Below are 18,575 nucleotides of genomic sequence, written 5' to 3'. Positions count from 1 at the left end.
ACAGACTCACATGTTCACCTTCACCGCTCAGATTAATTTCATATTTCCCTATACTAATTCAGCACTAATCCTGTTTGGGTTCCGGAGTAGCGTGCTACTCCTCAAAAAGCACTTTGAGGCCTCACCAGGGGTACCAATCCCTACATAAATGCAAACCTGTCCCTCTTCTTTCCCTACACTATCCTTTTCAACTCAAATAACAGACTCACATGTCCCCCCTCTCAAATTATTTTCATATTTCCCTATACTAATTTGCCACTAATCCTTTTTGGGTTCTGGAGTAGAGTGCTACTCGACGAAGAGTACTTCGATGCCTCGTAAGGGGAAGTAAGCGCTATATAAATGCAGTTACAATAACAATTACAATATACTTTGATGAGTTTCGTATTTGGAGGGCTATTCTTCAGGGGTCAAGTGTGCAAAAAGCAAAGTGTGATAAATTCCAATTTCATGTTGTTTTGAACAGGAAAGTTTTTGGGTGGAAAAAATGGCTACAATTCAGAGGCAGTAATTAAAGTGATTTTTAATGTTACCGTTTGATCAATGGTTTTGATTACATTTCAGTAAAGTAGTGCCAGCCCTATTTTGCCCAGGGAAATCCCTGTGAGTGTCAGCACTGGTGATACAGTGCCTCATAGCTATAATCACAGGCAAATGCATTTCAAGAACAGTCCCTTCTCTCAACCAAATATCTTGTAGATACAACCATTGTTTTGGGGGCTTGATTGACTCTTCTGTTTACGCCTGACTTTCCAACTGGCCAGAGGCAGTGGAGATGAGGTTGAGTTCTTTGGTACATCTCACTGACACAAGAGTCAAAGACTTGCTCAATGTCAAGCTTCCCTGGTAAGGATTCAAAGATAGGCTCAGTGCAGTGGTGCTTCGCACAGGGACATCTTGAGGATTTTGGGGGCCCTGGACCAAAGGTATTTTTGGGGCCCCTGTTCAGACCAGTTTTGAATTTATGATCCAATTTCATCTTTTCATGCCCTTTTTGGCCAGGTCACTGGCAGTGCACAGGTAAATTGGTCCAAATTCTAAATGTACTTCCATCTACTATTCAGGGATAGTGATATGTGTTTTCAAAATTGTAACGTAGCAGCAGCTTACTAATAGTTTTCCAAATAATCTTTGGCCGCCAGTTCTCATATGTGAGGTGATGTTTAGATCTAAAAGGAACTTTTTTATGGATGTTGCATGATGTTGAAAAACAACATTTGTCTGCAAAATGTCTGCAATTGACGCCCACACATCACTCATATTAAGAATAAATTAAAATAAAATGGTATTTAAAACAATCTATGTTTAAGAATCAATAAAGATCATCAGCGCAGGACTACGTGGAGGAGAACAGAGCCGATTTATCAAGGTGCCAAAGCCCTCTTCGCCTATGCTTTAAAACGTTTCTGGATTTGCACGGTCTGATTCCCTAGCACATGGGTCCTTCCCAAAAGCCTGGAATTATACCAAAGGTTTTGAATCAAAGAAACATACTCGTGGCGGAAAGGCAATGTGACCTGTAAGTAGCTTCCCCGTTTGTCGTAGACCATGGTATCTAGCAGTAGACTCGGGGGAAGGGATCACGAAGCCGATTGGCGGTGCCCAGGCTGCTGGGGGTTTTGCTGCATTTCAGATCAGAGTCTGCGTTAGTTCCTAGAATCCCAGCCAACCAATCATTCTTCTGTAGTCTCTGAAAAGGAGAAGGTCCTGAATAACCACTGTTACAGATAAGTAACTTTTCAATTCTTTGTAGACCTTGATAACCAGCATTGGCCAACACAAGTATTGAAGGGATGGGATTGTTCATCATGTCCAGGGCGACAAAAGGTGTTTCAACTGAGCTATGAGTTTGTTCTCCTGCAGTTCAGGGGCTTCTTGAATGTTGTTTGTCCCACGCCACACAGAACTACTTGAGCCTATCAAGCTTTCCCCTGGACAATGGTCAAGAATGCCAATAAGAGTACCAGGACTTGGGGAGGGAAGAGAGCGGTCCCATGTCCTGGGGAAGTAAAGGTTGTTGCTGTGGTGGGCACGGTAGCCTTTGCCACTGAAGTCTGCACTTGACGATTCCCCAAAGCCTGTGGTGTCCTGAACACATTCTCAATGTGTGTGTCATTGCTCTCATACAAAATGGAGGGGAAAGCGTCAACCTGGAAAACAACAGAGAAAAGGGTATCAGGTTAGAGTGCTGGAAGAAAAGATATTTAACATGAAGCGAGAGCAACCAAATAAGGGCAAAGGGAAAGAAACAGCAAGTGAGAGGGACACAAGAGAGATCGATCATGATTAAGAAAGGCAGAGAATGATTAAGAACAGTGGCGGCTCCTCCGCTAAGGCTGAGGAGCATAGCCCCACTGCTATTTCAGCACTTCATAGAAGAAAAAGAAAATAACAGGACGTTATTATAATTTTATTTTTCTATGCGTCACTCGGGGCGGGTCAGGGCTGGGCTCTGTGACGTCAGAGCACAGTGAGGAGTCGTTTTCACTCCTCTGAGTCTGCATGACGGCTTGGTTGGCCCTCTGGGGCCGGCCAAACCATAATGCGCACTTAGCATGTTCTCCACGGGGCTGTGTTGCACAGCCCAGTCGAGAACATGCCTAGCCTCCATGCACTGCCTGTGTGGCCAAACAGGCTGCTCAGACCAATCACGAAGCTGCTCATGCAGCGTCGTGATTGGCTGGGAGAGTCAGGAAGCCTGGGTGGTTCCAATGCTTCCAGCAGATCTGAAGAGGACGGATGAGAGGCGTGCAGTGGCGACGCAGAGAAGGTACATTTAGTTTTTTCACCCCTTCCCTCCGCCCCATCACCCCCGTTCGGGAGCAGCCGCCACTGATTAAGAAAAGCAGAGAATGAGCGAGAGACAGATGAGAGAGGGAGCTAGAGAACACGAAAGCAACAGACAAACTGTGATGGATGAAAAACTAAGAGAAAATTAAAGCATAAAAGAAGAGAAAGGGAACTGGAGGAAATGGCATGGAGAGAGTCATTGAGACTGAAATATATTCATTGTGTCACGAAGGTGAGGAAACACAGCATTCCTTAATTTAACTAAAAGGCATAAACCCTTCTAGTTATCATTCATTCAACTTGGAGGGACACAATGAATGTATTTAATGCCATATACCCACCATAGAGTTAATCATAGAAAATGCTTCTTATCTTATAGGGCCTTTTCTGTGTCCCATACCCAGGGCCACTGGCATTATGCATAATAATAGATTTGGCTAATTTGCCACCTAATCCATCATCTCCCGCATAATCTGCAGGTTTTAACAAAAAAAGACCTTGTTTCTAGCTCAAATGGTTCAAAAGTTACTAAAAATGCAGCAACACGCAGTGGAAGGCCCTTTGCAAAGCTGGACTGGTCACCTTTCTGGTGCTTATTGCTATATTTGTGTGTTGAACTGGTACTAATGAGGTGCAACTAGTTCAGTGTTACCAAGTTTAAAAATGTGGAAATAATCAAGTAATACTATTATAAACTCTGCTGAATTATGCCGCAGATTTTGCCCTTTCTTGCTGCATGATTTAGTTAACCCTGCCGCATAATTTGGCCCTCTCTGGTCCCTTGATTCCAGTGGCCCTGCCCATACCCAACTGTATAAGTTACGCCAGCCTGCAGAAAGACACATGCTCTGTTGACTTAACAAATTAGAATAAAACACTCTCGCCCCTTCTTCCTCTATCTCGACATGTGTCACTAGTAGGAGGTACTATAAAGTAGGAGTGGGTGAAAAATTGAGTTCGGCCTGCAGAATTTTGCCCATTCTGTGCTCCTCTTGACAAGCACAGTTCTTGCAAAACTCCACCAACCACCGCGTGGCAGAGTTTTTGCCTTGTGCACGGCTCGTCAACGTTAATTTGGCATGCTCGAGTAAAAATTTACGTCCCCTAGTGCGATTTCCGAGTACTATAACGTCTCCCACTGAGATTTTTCAATGTGGCCAGAAGCAGCCAGCCGGTACCATTTGCATTAAGAAAGATGCCACTTGAGTAGAAAATCTACTTTAGCGCCAGAAAGAAACAGTGCCTTCTGGAGCATATGCGTGTTGCTGTTCGTGCTGATTTTACAACACAGAAACAAGCTCCCGGCACTAAAAATCAGCTCCAGCAGCGCAAGGTGCCAAAATTCCACCACTTGCGGAACTCCACAGAATTGTGTGGAGTTTGTAGGTAACTCCATGGAATTTGGCAGAGTGAAACTTCACGAGTTCCGCCTACCCCTACTATAGATTGCCTAATAGCCTCACAAAACCTCCAGGTTTTCTGTCTCTTTGATCCAGATATTTTATTTGCTGGAGTTGCTGGGGATTACATTTACCAGCAGCACTGTTTGTTGCAAAGAACAAGTGACAGGTACAGTTTCTGCTCTCCAAATGGGCAGTGGGGGCAAAGGATGAGACCCCTCGATTACAAGAAAGACCTTACCCAGCTGCAGGTGATGTCATAATGCAGCACGGCCATCATGGCAGTACCTAGCAGGTAAGCAAGGAAATAAGTGTTCGCTAGTGGTAGCAAGTTTGTTAGGAAAGGATCCCACATTAATCTGTGGCGAAGCTCACCAGAGACGTTTTAAGGCATGGGCAAAGTGGGCAATTTCCCAGGGCCCCATCTTCCAGGGTCCCCCTGGGAAAGTGAGCTTTCTCTCTCTTTGACCTCTGTTTCTTCTATTTATCTCTCTAAACCTCACTCCCTCCATACTCACCTCTATCTCTGACTCAGTCTCTCTATCCAGTATTCTGGGCAAGACGTATTTCAACTGTTGTTTTGTGACTTCATCACCTTTTAATATATAATTTAGTATTGTTTGGCATCATGGAGGCTTGAATTAGCAGAAATGGGAAATACCATTCAAATTTACTCCATACAGGGGCCCAAAATATGTCATGCTCAGGGCCCCCAAAATCTTTAAGATGACACTGAAGCTCACAGTCAATGTTCAGTTCAGGCAGTGGTTTTACTGGAGAAGTTGGGAGCTTGTGAGGGTTAAACACAAATGTGCTGGTCACAGAAAAGAGCAGATGTGCTCCACTCAGGGGTTAGTGACTCACCCATGCAGCCCCACTTCCTTATCTCCACAAAGGGCCCAGTGCAGGGACATTTGATCCTCGGAAGTCAGCTCCAAACAAGCAGTCTCAGAGATTGTCTTCCGTAAGACGCTCAGGGGGCGCGGGAAACAACAGGGGCATCTGGGTCCCAAACGGGATAGTTGAGGTCATGTGCCACTGGTGCCCTGGGGTTCATCCTACTGTGGCTCTGCAAACTGAGCAAAGTACAACACTTGCCACTCATGACGCTCAGGGTAGCAAGAGCAAGCAGTTAAAGGTTTCTCATGGAAGTGACGTACAAGACAAAAGCCCATGACCTAACGTTGAACCAACAGGCAGATACAATAAAATGTTGTCCAGCCCAGTGATATATTTTTGCTAAAACAAAGCATTTTAAGCTCACATACAACTATATACTATACATTTCAATAGGAGTACATGTATGGAGTTGTTATCTCAGTTATGATCTTCAGTAAGGCACTGCAGCCCCTTCCAGTATTCACTTTCCTCTGTTATAGGAGACATCTTCACTACAGTGCCCAGTATACTGTGGGCTTAGGTAGTAATTTGACACAGGTGCAGCCTACTTTAAAAACCCCACTTGTTAAATCCATAACTCAGTTCAACTTATTATCACCCCTTGCAATTACTTGCCAAAAAGTCTTACGTCCATGCAGTAGACTAGACTGCATGTTCCAGTCCCTCTTCAGTCTAAGCCCTGTGTTTACCTGCTAGAAGGCATTGCAGTTCTATATGTGTGGCAAGTGCAGTTTGCGTACCCAATCTTGCAGTGGCAGTTTCACTCCTGCATGGACTACAGTGGTAGCTTTGCTTTGGAATAGAGATCTCTGGATGACGTTGGCGTGGCAGACCTGCATAGCGGCATGTGTTTTTGGCAGGGGCGGCCTTCTCGGCCAGGCACAGGTAGATTCTCAGGTACAGTAGTTATGGCCTTCAGACCGATTCATTTGTGATGGTGTGCCATGGACAAGGCAGCCTTCTGGCTGATCAGGGCTTTTCAACTTCAGCTGGAACACAGCTACTCTCCCCGATGTCAGCAGCCACAGTACCAAGTGCCAATCTCTCAGGCTCATGGCAGATTGCATATCGACAGAGTGATGCTTTTTCTTGCAAACGTCTTGGGGCATTTCATACAGGAAACTCACAGTGACCAGGGGACCGCCTCATAGTACAGGTTGCTTCTGGCTTGGCTGTCTGTGGTATTCTGCTTTCAGTGTGTGCTCCCCCATGCCAGGAACAAGCCGAACTACTTCTCCTTGACAGTCTCTCCTCCTGCAAAGCAAATACCACATCTTCTCTGTCTCATAAGGAAATCATTCTTCTGGGCACTTTAGGCAGACCCTTAGATCCTCCAGTAGAAAATGCAGGCCTCAGCTGATGTTCCTTAATCTCTAGGAGATTGGTTGTCAGGCAAACACCAGTTCTAGTTACACAGCAATGCTTTGAGTACTCTGTGGAAGGGAGTACACCCTTCCTTGATCAAGAAGAACTTAGAACTGGAACAATGTGGGGTGGGTTGCATCCCATGTTTAAACATATTTTCCAACCAGGGTCAGTGGAACCACTGTTCAAGGCTTCCTAACCAGTTTGGGTTGGTTTTCTTTCAAATGTCTTTGTCTTGCTGTTCTACAGACACAGTCTTTGTGTAAAGGGATGGCTCCTAAAGCAAGGAGCAATAGTGCTGGCTCCTACCAGGAGTTTCCAATACATGGGCTCAATCAATGTCAGATCTCTGTAGCAGGCTCTTATGAGCCTTCCTGAAGTTGTAATCAGAGACACACAAAAGGGCGGGTCCAGCCTAGAAACGTTTCACCTTGAATAACAGAAACTGCAGTCCTTCCCCCTCATTTCTACCATCTACCAGATAGCAGTCCTCAATAAGAACTAATCATCAGCCCTTTGCTCACAAGGTCCTCTTTGAATTCCAAAAGGAAGCCAAGTCTCACTCCTCCTTCACTTCCCTGTCGAGGCACAGGAATGCAGGCAATGCACGTCCACTGTCTGGGGAAGCTGATCACATCCTTCACTTCGTAACAGGCTAAACCAGTGGTATCCAGTATGGGTCATGCTGGCCAAGTACTCAGATTCATACAACAATCAGAGTTCTACTACCATAGATATGCTACACAGTAACCGAGCACATGCACTTGACATGCACACAGGATGTCCACATAAGATTCTGGAAATTCACATGACAGCAGAACTTTACTCAAGAGGTGTATCAGTAGACAGCAGTCTCTTTGACACAGAGATAGAGATCTGGCTACACTAAGGAATCACATAACTGGTATGCTGCCACAGTCGCCGGACACTTGGTAGAGGTATACGCTAGTTTACCTTGTGGGGAATATTCATATTCCAATAGCCTCTGTCCTCTAGGAGAGAGGGGTCAATGAGCTTGTTTGTCTCAAGTTGCTTGAATGTAGAAACACTCAGGAAGGCCGATAGACCTTTGGGCAGACTCAGGCCATTTCCAGTTACCCTCCCGCAAAACAGTCTGCTTTTCTGGGTCGCTCCTCTTCCGGGCTCAACGGCTGTTTTTTTTTTCTTTTTCCCAGAGTCATCTGCTGCAGGGACAGACATGGTTCTCCCCTGTTTCAGAAGGTCAGACAAGCTCCCAGGTCATAGTCAGACCCACAGCTCTTCCAGCAAAATACACAGAGTTCATTTCAGCATCCCCGGACCTCTCAGAAACTGGCTGGCTGACATCAGCCCTTTATCTCAGCAGTTCTTTGACAACCGTTAGAGCCCCGTTCTGGGGGCCATGGGGCTTGCAGTAATTATTGGGCCCAACAGAGGTGGCGGAGGCCTTTTCCCCCTGATGTCCCGGCCCCACCTTACTATGGACCCCACTCGACTGTGTCAAGCACCCCCTTCTGCACCTGACTCTGAGCTAGGTAGCATAGCTCGACCAGCCAAAACTCTTTCAGGGGAAGCTTAGATACAGATCAGTGGACACGACTCATAGCTCAACATGCTGGCAGCGCAGCACTAAATCAATGTCCAGTCACATGCTTGTTTTTGTAAAAAAATAAGTATTTTTATTTTAATTCTACACACGCAAAGGTAAACAACATTCTAAAAGCAATAACACAATCCCTTTATGGTCGGGGCTCTAGTAGTTGTCAAGCCAGTCTCTGTACTCACACCTCTAGCATAATACGTTTGATGATATCCTCATTCACTGATGGCTGCATCCAGGGAATGTAAATTAATAGACTGTACTCAAGAGTTCTTCCCTCAGACTCTGCAAGTAAGTTCAGTTTTTAGAGTCTGGGGTTTAGTAGTACCAATGGTCGTATGTCCACAGGGGCCCAAGTCATCTTCTCGATTGACAGAGTGGGGCCACTCGTGGTCATACGTGGCAATACCTGGCAGGAGAGGGCTCTCTTCCTGAATCATACTACCTGCAGAGTTCAGATAGGTGAGGTGCTCCAGCGGTCACTCGGTAAGTCTTTTATCTCTCGGCAGAAGGTGGTCTCCTTGCTCCAAAGGGGTTCCGTGGGGGCAGTCCACAAGGCTACTCAGCAGATGACAAAGGTTGGGCTCTCAGACTCCCCCCTCCCTTTAGTTCTTTGCCAGACACAAAAATGTGATTCAGGGTCTGGACCTTTGAAGTTTTATGTTGGGTTTCTGCTTCTTTGAAACAAATATCCCTCACCTTTCTTCTTCTTTCTTAAGGATATCTGTCACAAGAAGCAGGACTCCAAAGCTGATTAACCCACAAGATTCATGGGAGTGACCAGAGTTCACACCTGGATGTCAGCCACAGTGATATGTGCATCAGAGGGAAACCTGAGCCATCAGGCCTACTCAGCCCCATCTCCCTCTTCCTGAGGTGTGTCCAGGCCCCTTTCCTTGTGATCTGTCACTGAATAAAAGAGCCCTTTGAATGTCACAGGGAGCCTGGCTGTCCCCTCACCCAGTGCGTGTCCCACACAGCTTACAGGGATGTGGCAATACATGATCTTGACTGGGGGGGATTCCTCTAATCCCCTTGTTTTCACCAGCCAGGCTTGGGCTTCCCAAAATGGAAACCAAGGTCATCCATTTTATGTACTAGTGCAGACACCTCTGCACTAGTACATTCACAGCACACTCACTGCCTAGTACTGCTGCCCTCATGTATTATGCTACTACCTGCATTCCACATGTGCACACTGTTCAACACTGCAGTTTCTCTGTACAGTATCAGAGTGTGTTATTTTAAAAGCACACCCTGACAGCACATACACATTAACCATGTGTGTCCTGTACCACACTTCACCCTAGGTGCAGTGTATTCCTTGCGAGCACACATACACTTAGCACGTTTCCCTCGCACTTCCTCATCAACCTAAATTAGTGCCAGGGGTGAATTAAACTCACAGCAGCAGAACTTTTAAAAAAAGGAAGTGGGCCTATAGGCTGCACTCCAGTGACACAGGTTAAAAAGGATCCGTTCGCTACTACTGATCACTTCACGGGATGCTGCCACCACCGCTCTTGCACTGTTTAACTTCTGGTGAAGGTGGCTATCTTCCACCACTATGAGGGTGTCTGCTTTGGGTGCCTGACCCTGTCCAATAAGACCCCAATCTGTGAGACTGGCCTGTGTCGTGGCACACACGCATGATCCGTGTTCGCCCATCACAATAAAAATCTGCATTAGGGATCCAGACCACAATACAGTTGGACACTCCCGGCAGGGGTACACATCTCTCACCATGCAGAGGACTTTTCCGTCCCAACAAGTACTCTGCATAGTATTTTCATCCTTGGTCTTTCAGAAGGTGGACCTGAAACCAAGTAGGATAGTTTTTGTCCCATGTTCATACATGCGTGCCAGAAAGGTGATGTTTGGGATGGTTTCTTTTTATATTTCATGTTTTCTCTGCAGCACATACACAATCTTTGTAACAGATGACAGCTCTCACAGAAAGTAGTAACGAGACTAGATGCGTCAAGAGTACCCACAGCATGAGAACATGACATGTGAAACCTCTGAAGCTGGCTATCATCAGTCTACCTGAAGCAACACTTTGGGAAAGACAAAAGGGGCAGGCCCTGGTTAGACGATTCCTCCCTTTTACAACAAAACCTGTTGACTCACCCCCATTACCCAACTACCAACCCAAATGGCAGTGCTCAGGGAGTACTATTCAGCAATTCACTGCTAAAAGGTCACCAGAGAATTTCTAAATTCAGCTGTGTTTCAATCCTATTACAGACCAGCATCTAGGGTTATATACGCTTTTCATGTCTAGGGGATGTACCACAACCCCTATTTTGTGCCACGTAAAACAAGGTGGGATTGAAAAGGGATCCTGGTGGTCTCAGTAATCTTACACTTGCATCCACACAGAGTTCTGCTACCATGCACATTTTACACAACTCACACTCCGCATGCACATATATATCCAGCATTTGAAAAGCGTGCAGCTACCTGAGGTGAGGTGTCCCGGCGCTGGGGGCCACCGGGAAGATTAAGCGAGCTATTGCCCAGAGTCACATGGTGCTGAGCTAACCTGCCGCCAGCACCAGGGATCGAACCATGAGCCCCCGTGTTCCAGAGTCAGCCGCTATGGCTGCTGCACCACACTGCCTCCCTTGCACTGACATGAGATGTCAGTGCAAGGGTCTTAGTGTCTCATACAAGTGGAACTTAACATGAGTGGGGCTAATAGGTGGCACAGTCATTCTGAATCCAGGGCCGGCTCTAGGGCAGTGTGACTGGGGTCACCGGACCTGGTGCTGACTTTTGGTGGGGGGGCCATGATTGCAAGTATATTATCATTTTAATAGCACCTGCTGCTGTGTTCCTTGCCTCCAGCAACTTCCAGGCATCAATAAAAAATATCAAGATAACTGAGGTGATTAATGTTATTTCTAGAGAGAGACCAGAGTTTTGTCTAGTGGAAATGTTGACTCATGATAAGGTAGCACAGCGGGTTAATATGCCTGCTGCATAGATCATGTGCCCTGCAGATCACAAAGTGCATATAATGTAAATAGGTCAGTGGGTTACTGCTTTTGTCAGAGAGTTCCTTTTGATACTTGCAGTTTATAAGTTAAAATTCTAATATGGAACAGTGAGCTATTAACTGTCATCAAAGAGCTGCATACAAACAAACCACTGTTAGAAATTGGATCTCTGGTTGGCTAAGGCTTGCGCCAAAGCCAGGCAGAGACCACGACTCTAGTCAGGGCAAGGGAGTTACACGCCAAAGATAACCCCTGCTCATCCCCTTGGTAGCTTGGCATGAGCAGTCAGGCTTATCCCGGAGGCAATGTGTAAAGCGTTTGCACAAGCACACAGCAACAAAACCCCAGGTACACCACAAAAGGAACTCCACACAAGGTTATATATAAAAATAGCCTTTGTATTGTCATAAATACATTAGAAATATAATCACATAATATACACTGTGCCAACTGGCACTAGGCAATATTCACAGGAAACTATTTACACACGACAGAACCAATGGGGCCACTGTCAAAACCATCACAAATCACCACCTGTAAATGTAGCACAAATAGTAAATGTAGCGCACATCCAGTAACTACTGGTTAAGTTAGGAACTTAGCATGAGATCCTGCAATGTAAAACAGAGGAGGCATAAATCACCTTGCGCATGAAACTACATTAGGCCCAAACCTCATTAGCATCACAAATTACGCAATAGGCATTACAGTAGGCATCACAAGCTTAAACACCTTAGGAAATCATTGGCATAAAAACAGTGTGCCCCAATCGGGGGCACAACACACTGAAACTGGCCCCAGGCCAACTGGCCTCTCCCAGGGGCTCAAATGCCCAATGTCCAGAATGTCAGGGCTGGCTGCGCATGCAGCGGAGTAAAAGTGCGCAAAAGATCGGGCCTAAACGTGGCAGCTGCCTACTAATTGCTGGGCAGCTTAGAATACCAAATGTGGGACACTGGCCCGACTGTGCCCTGCAAACCAATATGCCCCAAACCATTGCAGCTGCCCTCTAGCAAAATGGGGCAGCTAGAGAAAATGGCCGGAAGGGGGGAACACGGGCCCCTCTGGGCCCTTTAACCATACTTATCCCCCTTGTTGGAGCGGCCCTCTGCCAGGCGGGGCCGCTCATGAAATTGCAATGTGCCTTCACTGGCACCAACAAACTTTGTCAGGAAATGCCCCCACTGGTAGGAGTGGCCCGCTTCCAGGCGGGACCGCTCAGGGACAGAGGACTCGTGCTGTGCCTCGGCCGGCACCGACTGGGAAGAAGCCCTACTCACCGGACTCTGCGGGGCAGGACCTCTCTGCTCCTTTCTGCTCCGGTCTCCGCATGGGGGCTCTCAGGGGACCGGAACTTCAGCATGGAGCCTGCGGGGGTCCGGACGTCTCCTCAGGCTGCGGGCGCGGGTGTGGGACTGCCTCTGCAAAACCAGAAGTCCCGCCCGCCGCCAGGCACCAAGTTGCCTCACTTCCGCTTTTGCCGCGGCACGGGCCGCAGCGGTGATCTCGGTTCTCCTGGCGGCGATGCGGGGTGGGCACCCGCTCGTCCTTTAAATAATCAAGGCGGGGTGGGCACCCGCATTCCTGTGCATAAAAGGCAGGGTGGGCACCCGCTGACAATCCCAAACACGGGGTGGGCACCTGTTTTCCAGGCACCGATGCTGGGTGGGCTCCCGCTCGTTTTTTAGCATAAATTAGCGGGGTGGGCTCCCGCTAAGTTTTTGAAAGGAGCATAGAAACGCGGGGTAGGCTCCCGCAAAATTAAGGGCTGTGGGGGAGGGAATCCCACATGTTGCAGCTTCATGCTGCAGGTCACAAGCGCTCCTCCAAATAAAAGTACAGAACACTCAGGAATAAAAAGACACAGCGCTGTCCAGGCTTTTAGTCCATAGTCCAGGGGAAGCCCTTCAGGAGGAAAGGGGCAGAGGCTGGGCCCAGGCAGGCCAGCTCACAGGGCCCTCCAGTGGGGAGGCAGTCCCTAGTGGCGGTTCCTCCTGGAGCCCAGCAGCAGCAGCCCCAAGCGTCAGGACAAGCACAACAGAGCACACTTTCATGGGGTCTCAGCCCCTATAATTATACTTCATTTCCACTTTGTGTCACAGCACAGGGTTTAGGGATACCAGTTAGAACTGGTATAGGGGAGCCTTGGAGCACTTTGTTTTGCTCAGCTCCTCTCTCCTTTGTTAGGTGGAGGCTCAGGGATCACACGCACCACAAGGGGCGGAGCCGGCATTGTGGAGGGAAGGCACAGCCCTATTCAGGTCCCAGGTGCAATTCCTCCCTCCTATCTGCATGCAGATCTCTCTACTCACCACTGGGCAGACTCACCCTGGCTCCTGGAATTCCCCACACCATTCAGCACCTATCAATCACAAGCCAGACATGCACTCCACATCAGGCAGACAGACACACAGCACACAGAAATGGCAACTTCTAAAAGTGGCACTTCTCCACCAGTCAGAATAAATCTGTGCACACCATTGCGCAGCATTTATTCTCACGAGTTCGCACATACTAAACTCGACCCTGCACTCCTCTCACACCAGGAATTACCATGGACACACATATCCCCCATGCATTCCTATGGGAGGGCAGGCCAATCTCACCACATGCACTCGGAGAGCGCACGCACTTTACACTGGACCACCAATACCAGGTCACAGGAAAGGCAAAAGGTTTAGGGGTGAACCTGCCAAAAGGGCCAAGTCCAACAACTACAAGGTATATGTTAGAGCTAAATGTTTTTTTACCCAGTCTTTCCTTATCTTGCAGAAAGGGTTCATTTGGGTAGAAATGAATTCTCATTATTAAAGAGAACCCCTAACAATGGTGTTACGATTTAAAATCTGAATTTGTGCTTTTCCAGACCAAGGACTCTCAAACTATACTGCCTACCAGTATGGATGACACGTGACTCCTACATTTTATAGTCCTCTGTCTTATGTAACATTTCCTATAGACTGATTTACACATGTATGATTGTCTCCGTGCAATGTGTGTGTGATGTAAAGTGCTCTGACAACTCTGGTATGAGTGGCGCTATAAAACTAAATGAATCTGAGAGAGAGTAGTTGTGGAGACTGGAGGAGTACTGTCAAAGGGTGGTAGTGAGGGAATCCGTGGAAGAGGTGGTCATGAAAGACACTTGTGACTTACTAAATCTTCTCAAAGAACAGACCTTCATGAATGAATCCATGCTCTGGGTAGGGCTAGACGTGGAAAGCCTATATACAAGTCTACCTCAACAGAAGACAATGGACACCCTAGAAGAACTACTTTTTAACCAAAATTGGGATTATCAAACCCCAAGACATTTTTGTCCTAGAATGTTGTAGGTTGGCTCTCACAGAGAACTACTTCGAGTATACTGGCACACTATACCAACAATGCCACGGAACTTCCATGGGAAGCACATTAGCGTCTAGCGTGGCGGGACTGTATGTGAGCAACTTTGAAAGGACATTCATACAGAACAACAGCAACCCTTTTCTACCAAGAATCCTTTTCTGGAAAAGGTTCATAGGCGATGTCATCATGATCTGAGAAGGCTCAGAAGAGAGCCTACAGGATTTCCACAAATGGATCAACACGCAAGACCAGTGTCTGAAATTCACCTACACTGCTGACAGCAAATAGCTAGACTTCCTAGACCTGACCATATATGTGGTAAACAATGTTATCAGAACTAAGACCTTCTTTAAACCAACTGCCAAGAACAGCCTACTTTCGCACAATAGCTTCCACCCACGCACCCTCAGAGATAATTTACCATACAGCCAGTTATTTCGCCTTAAGAGAAACTGCAGTGAACTAACAGAGCATAAAACACAAGCCAAAGATCTCTGTTCCAAACTATCGAGACGAGATTACCCAACCAAAACCGTGGCGAAATGTCAGAAGAGGGCTAGAAACCAGCAAAGAGAGAGTCTTTTGGAAACAACACCAAAGATACCTACACCAGACACCCTGACCTGCATCACTACATACAGTATAGCAAGTAACGCAGTTAAGAAGATCATAAACAAGAACTGGCGGATACTGACATCAGTATCACTGAACTGGCCAAAACCATTGTTTGCTAACAAAAGAACTAAAAACTATAAGGATATCCTAGTCCACACACGACCTCTAGAGCCAAAAGTGAGGGCCACGAACACCTTATGGGCCATGCAACCCGTGACTGGCCATTACCCCTGTGGAAACTGCTCAATCTATAAGCTGACCACCGTCACAAAATCAATCGAGCTAACACCTAAACTGAAATGGACCATGAGGCAACACACCAATTGCAATCCCACGCATGTAATATACATGATTACGTTCCCTTGCGACCTCAGGTACATCGGAATGACATGCCGTAAAGTCAAACTAAGGATCGGTGAGCACAGGAGCAACCTGAAGTGCAAGAGAGAAACCACCAAAATGAGTAATCACTACATTGATTACCAACACACTACTGAAGACCTAAACTGGATCATCATAGAATCCCTTACTGGAAACACTCGCAATGCAGAAAGGATACTCTATGAAAAAGAACAAAGATGGGTACATCGCCTTAAGACCAATGTAATAGGGCTAAATGACGATATCCCATGGCTCAGTGTCTTATGAGAACATGCATCACATAGAACAGAGGACTTGAGAGACCCACTAAGTATTTTCCACCTATCTATGAAACCTAATATCACCACACTTCTTATCTTGGCAGTAATACAGCCAAATTAATTAATCAAAGCAACATTACCACACACCTTACTTTGACATTAAACACAGCCATATTAATCCAAAAACATTTTGAAGATCCAATAGTCTTTCTTCACTTCCCTAAGAAATATAATGACAGAAAATGACTGCCAAATTCGACCCCTGAATCACCCGGGAACAGGAAAGAAGCGTCAGCACAAGTCGCGTGAAACTGCTGCATCTGGTATGAGGAACAGACAGACTCGATCCCGAGAGGAGACACGTAACGTATTGAAAACCAACTTGAAACTGACCTCTGTCTCTCCCCTTTTTAATCTTAACAGCAGCGTTATGCGCCCTCATTACCCGAAGAAGCCCAAAATTTGGACTTACAAAGTACGCGCATCTCCCATCTACTAATCACGGAACGTTGAGCGCGTAGTTACTGCCATAGTAAATGCATCATACATGTAACGTCCATGTAATCTATTAGGGCATCATACTAGTATTTTCACGTATCCAACGCGTGTAATTTAGAGGCACTAACAGCAATTGCAACAAACTTCTGTTTTATCCGATCCTTGAAAAACATTGAACGTACGTCCAATTTAGCTTCATGCCAGAGAGTCATCACCCACAATTATCGACGCGTATCACACGCGCGCAATTCAAAAACTTCACCAATGATTGTAACTGACTTCTGCTTTGTCCGATTTTCATAAAACGTTGCACGCATGTTTGAATTAGTTACATACCAAAGAGTTATTACATCAGTCCAGACCACAACAGGTGCTAGACTGTTATGCATAATGCACAAGCGTTTTTTAAATACTCGCACAGTGAACTTGAAACACTCGCACAGTTAACTTTATTAAAATAATAACAGGCGTGCGATTTTTAACCGTAGTCCACAGAAAACCCTCATGAGAGTAGAAACATGAAATGCACCTCGTTGTTTATATCCAACAACCAAGCCGACCAGGGGACACTATCCTAACCACTATCCTAACCTAGGGTTTTTTGACACACAAACTCAAAGTATTAAAGAGTTGCCATTTTTCTATTTGCTTATCCCAATGTCCAAGTTGAACAATAGACATCATCCTAAGACTATTTACCTTTCTGTAAAATGTTTTAGGTACTTGATCTTCCCTTTTGTCCCTTTTCTTTCATTATTTCACACTAGGTACAACTGACCTTCAGTTCAGAAACGTGAATGCTGAACTAGTGACTTGGTTTTGGACAGCATCCATTTCCCCCACACGCATCTTTCCTAGGTCCTGACGAAAGCTCCCCAACCCTTAGGGGCACATGAAGGGGCTGAAACATATCGACCAATCACCTGGACTAATAGGTGTAGTGGACTCATTATATGTCCAACTATGCACTAGCACTGTTTTAATTCTTTTCCCATGCCCTAAACAGAATAAAAAGAAAGTTTAGATGACATGAGGAACCTTTTTTAAAATATTTTTTCACTCTACACGAGCACCCTCACAATCTTTTGATTTCTGATCACTACTGTAATAACCAGTGGTTCCCTCCAGGTGGAGGAAGCATGAAAGAAACCAAATGATGAGGCTGTCACGTTTTTAAACTCAGGTGGAGAACCAAGATATACCACCCATCGATCTGTCTACGTGATTGAGGGTTTTTTAAAGCAATGACGGACAGAACCATATGAACCCTGGTAGCAGGTACAAGTGATCCATTCCCCTTTGATCTCAGATAACTATTAGGAAGCTGAATCATCGCTTCTACTATCTCCCCCACCATTGATTTAAACACACGGTCATTGTGGGGCGCTAACAAACTTTGTCGCACAGGGCGCCACCAGTGCTAAAGCCAGCCCTGTCTGAATCAGAGAAAAAGTCTGTTGCTAGGATTATACAAATGCTACATTGCACCACCACTTAGGGGGGGCGAGCATGTCATTACAGTCGCTGTCTTTACTCCTGGCCTTGTCACCTTTTGTTATTATCCCTTTAAGCCTCTAGAAACAATGTAGGTCTTGCTTAAGGAGGTATTTTAACACCGGTCTGAGAAAATGTAACTTCTAACATTAAGAATATTGCAAAGGTATGTGGCTAGACCTTAGCTTGTAAGGTGTATTTTATTGCAATATAGCAAGTATATTAACATTAGTTCTAGTTAATGTATGTGTTTCAACGTCAGCTGAAATAAGTATAGCTCTCAAAAAATGACACAAGGTCTTATTAGCTATAAGTTCATCCTTCCTAAATGTAGTTTTAGTAAAGTCTGGTGATTTTAACCTAATATTAAATCCAATGTTAATTGATTGCTTCAAGAAGGAATTTTACACAGACTGCAATGTCCCTTTGGCTCCTTTTCCAGCAGGAAAAACATAATTATGGTCACCAATCCTATCCAATATATTATAGGACTTATTTATGAGCCCTTTGTGCAGCAGCTGCGTCACTTTTTGTGACGCACCATCGGCGTAAAAAATGCGCCATGTTGCGCACTATTTACAAAGTGACGCATCTAATCAGATGTGTCACTTTGTAAAGCGCTGCGCTACATTAAACCTAGGTCAGGTCTAATGTATGCAGGGTGGACGTTTCCCCGCAAAAAGCCTCGTAGAATCCTAATATAGCACCTTTGAACTGTCATAAAAGAGCTTCATGGTAACTATACGGTATAGGGTAGAATGTTATTTTCCCCCTAGAAAGGGTTTGCTAGGGTAGAAATACATTCTTAATAGTAAAGCCAATCCCAATCACTGTGGTGTGTTTTAAATCCTGAATCTGTGCTTTTTCAGACCAAACACTCCTAAAATATTCTGCCAGCTAGTATGGAGGACATATGATTCCTACACCCTGTAACCCTCATTGT

At 45.8% G+C, this 18,575-nt stretch overlaps 1 protein-coding gene across 1 annotated transcript in view; it reads right to left on the bottom strand.

Moving 5' to 3' along the window:
* Positions 1-497: 497 nt before the first annotated feature.
* Positions 498-18,575, bottom strand: part of LOC146811329 (carbonic anhydrase 4-like) — a 95,816-nt gene continuing 77,738 nt past the window's right edge. Inside the window, exon 9 of the mRNA XM_085618415.1 lies at positions 498-2,150. Coding sequence (XP_085474541.1) covers positions 1,920-2,150 — 231 coding nt within the window. The 3' untranslated portion in view covers positions 498-1,919. The remainder of the gene's footprint in view (positions 2,151-18,575) is intronic.

Source organism: Triturus cristatus, chromosome 7 (assembly GCF_964204655.1).
Source record: "Triturus cristatus chromosome 7, aTriCri1.1, whole genome shotgun sequence".
In the NCBI taxonomy this organism is placed as follows: Eukaryota; Metazoa; Chordata; class Amphibia; order Caudata; family Salamandridae; genus Triturus; species Triturus cristatus.
This window is presented reverse-complemented; position numbering and strand designations above follow the sequence as displayed.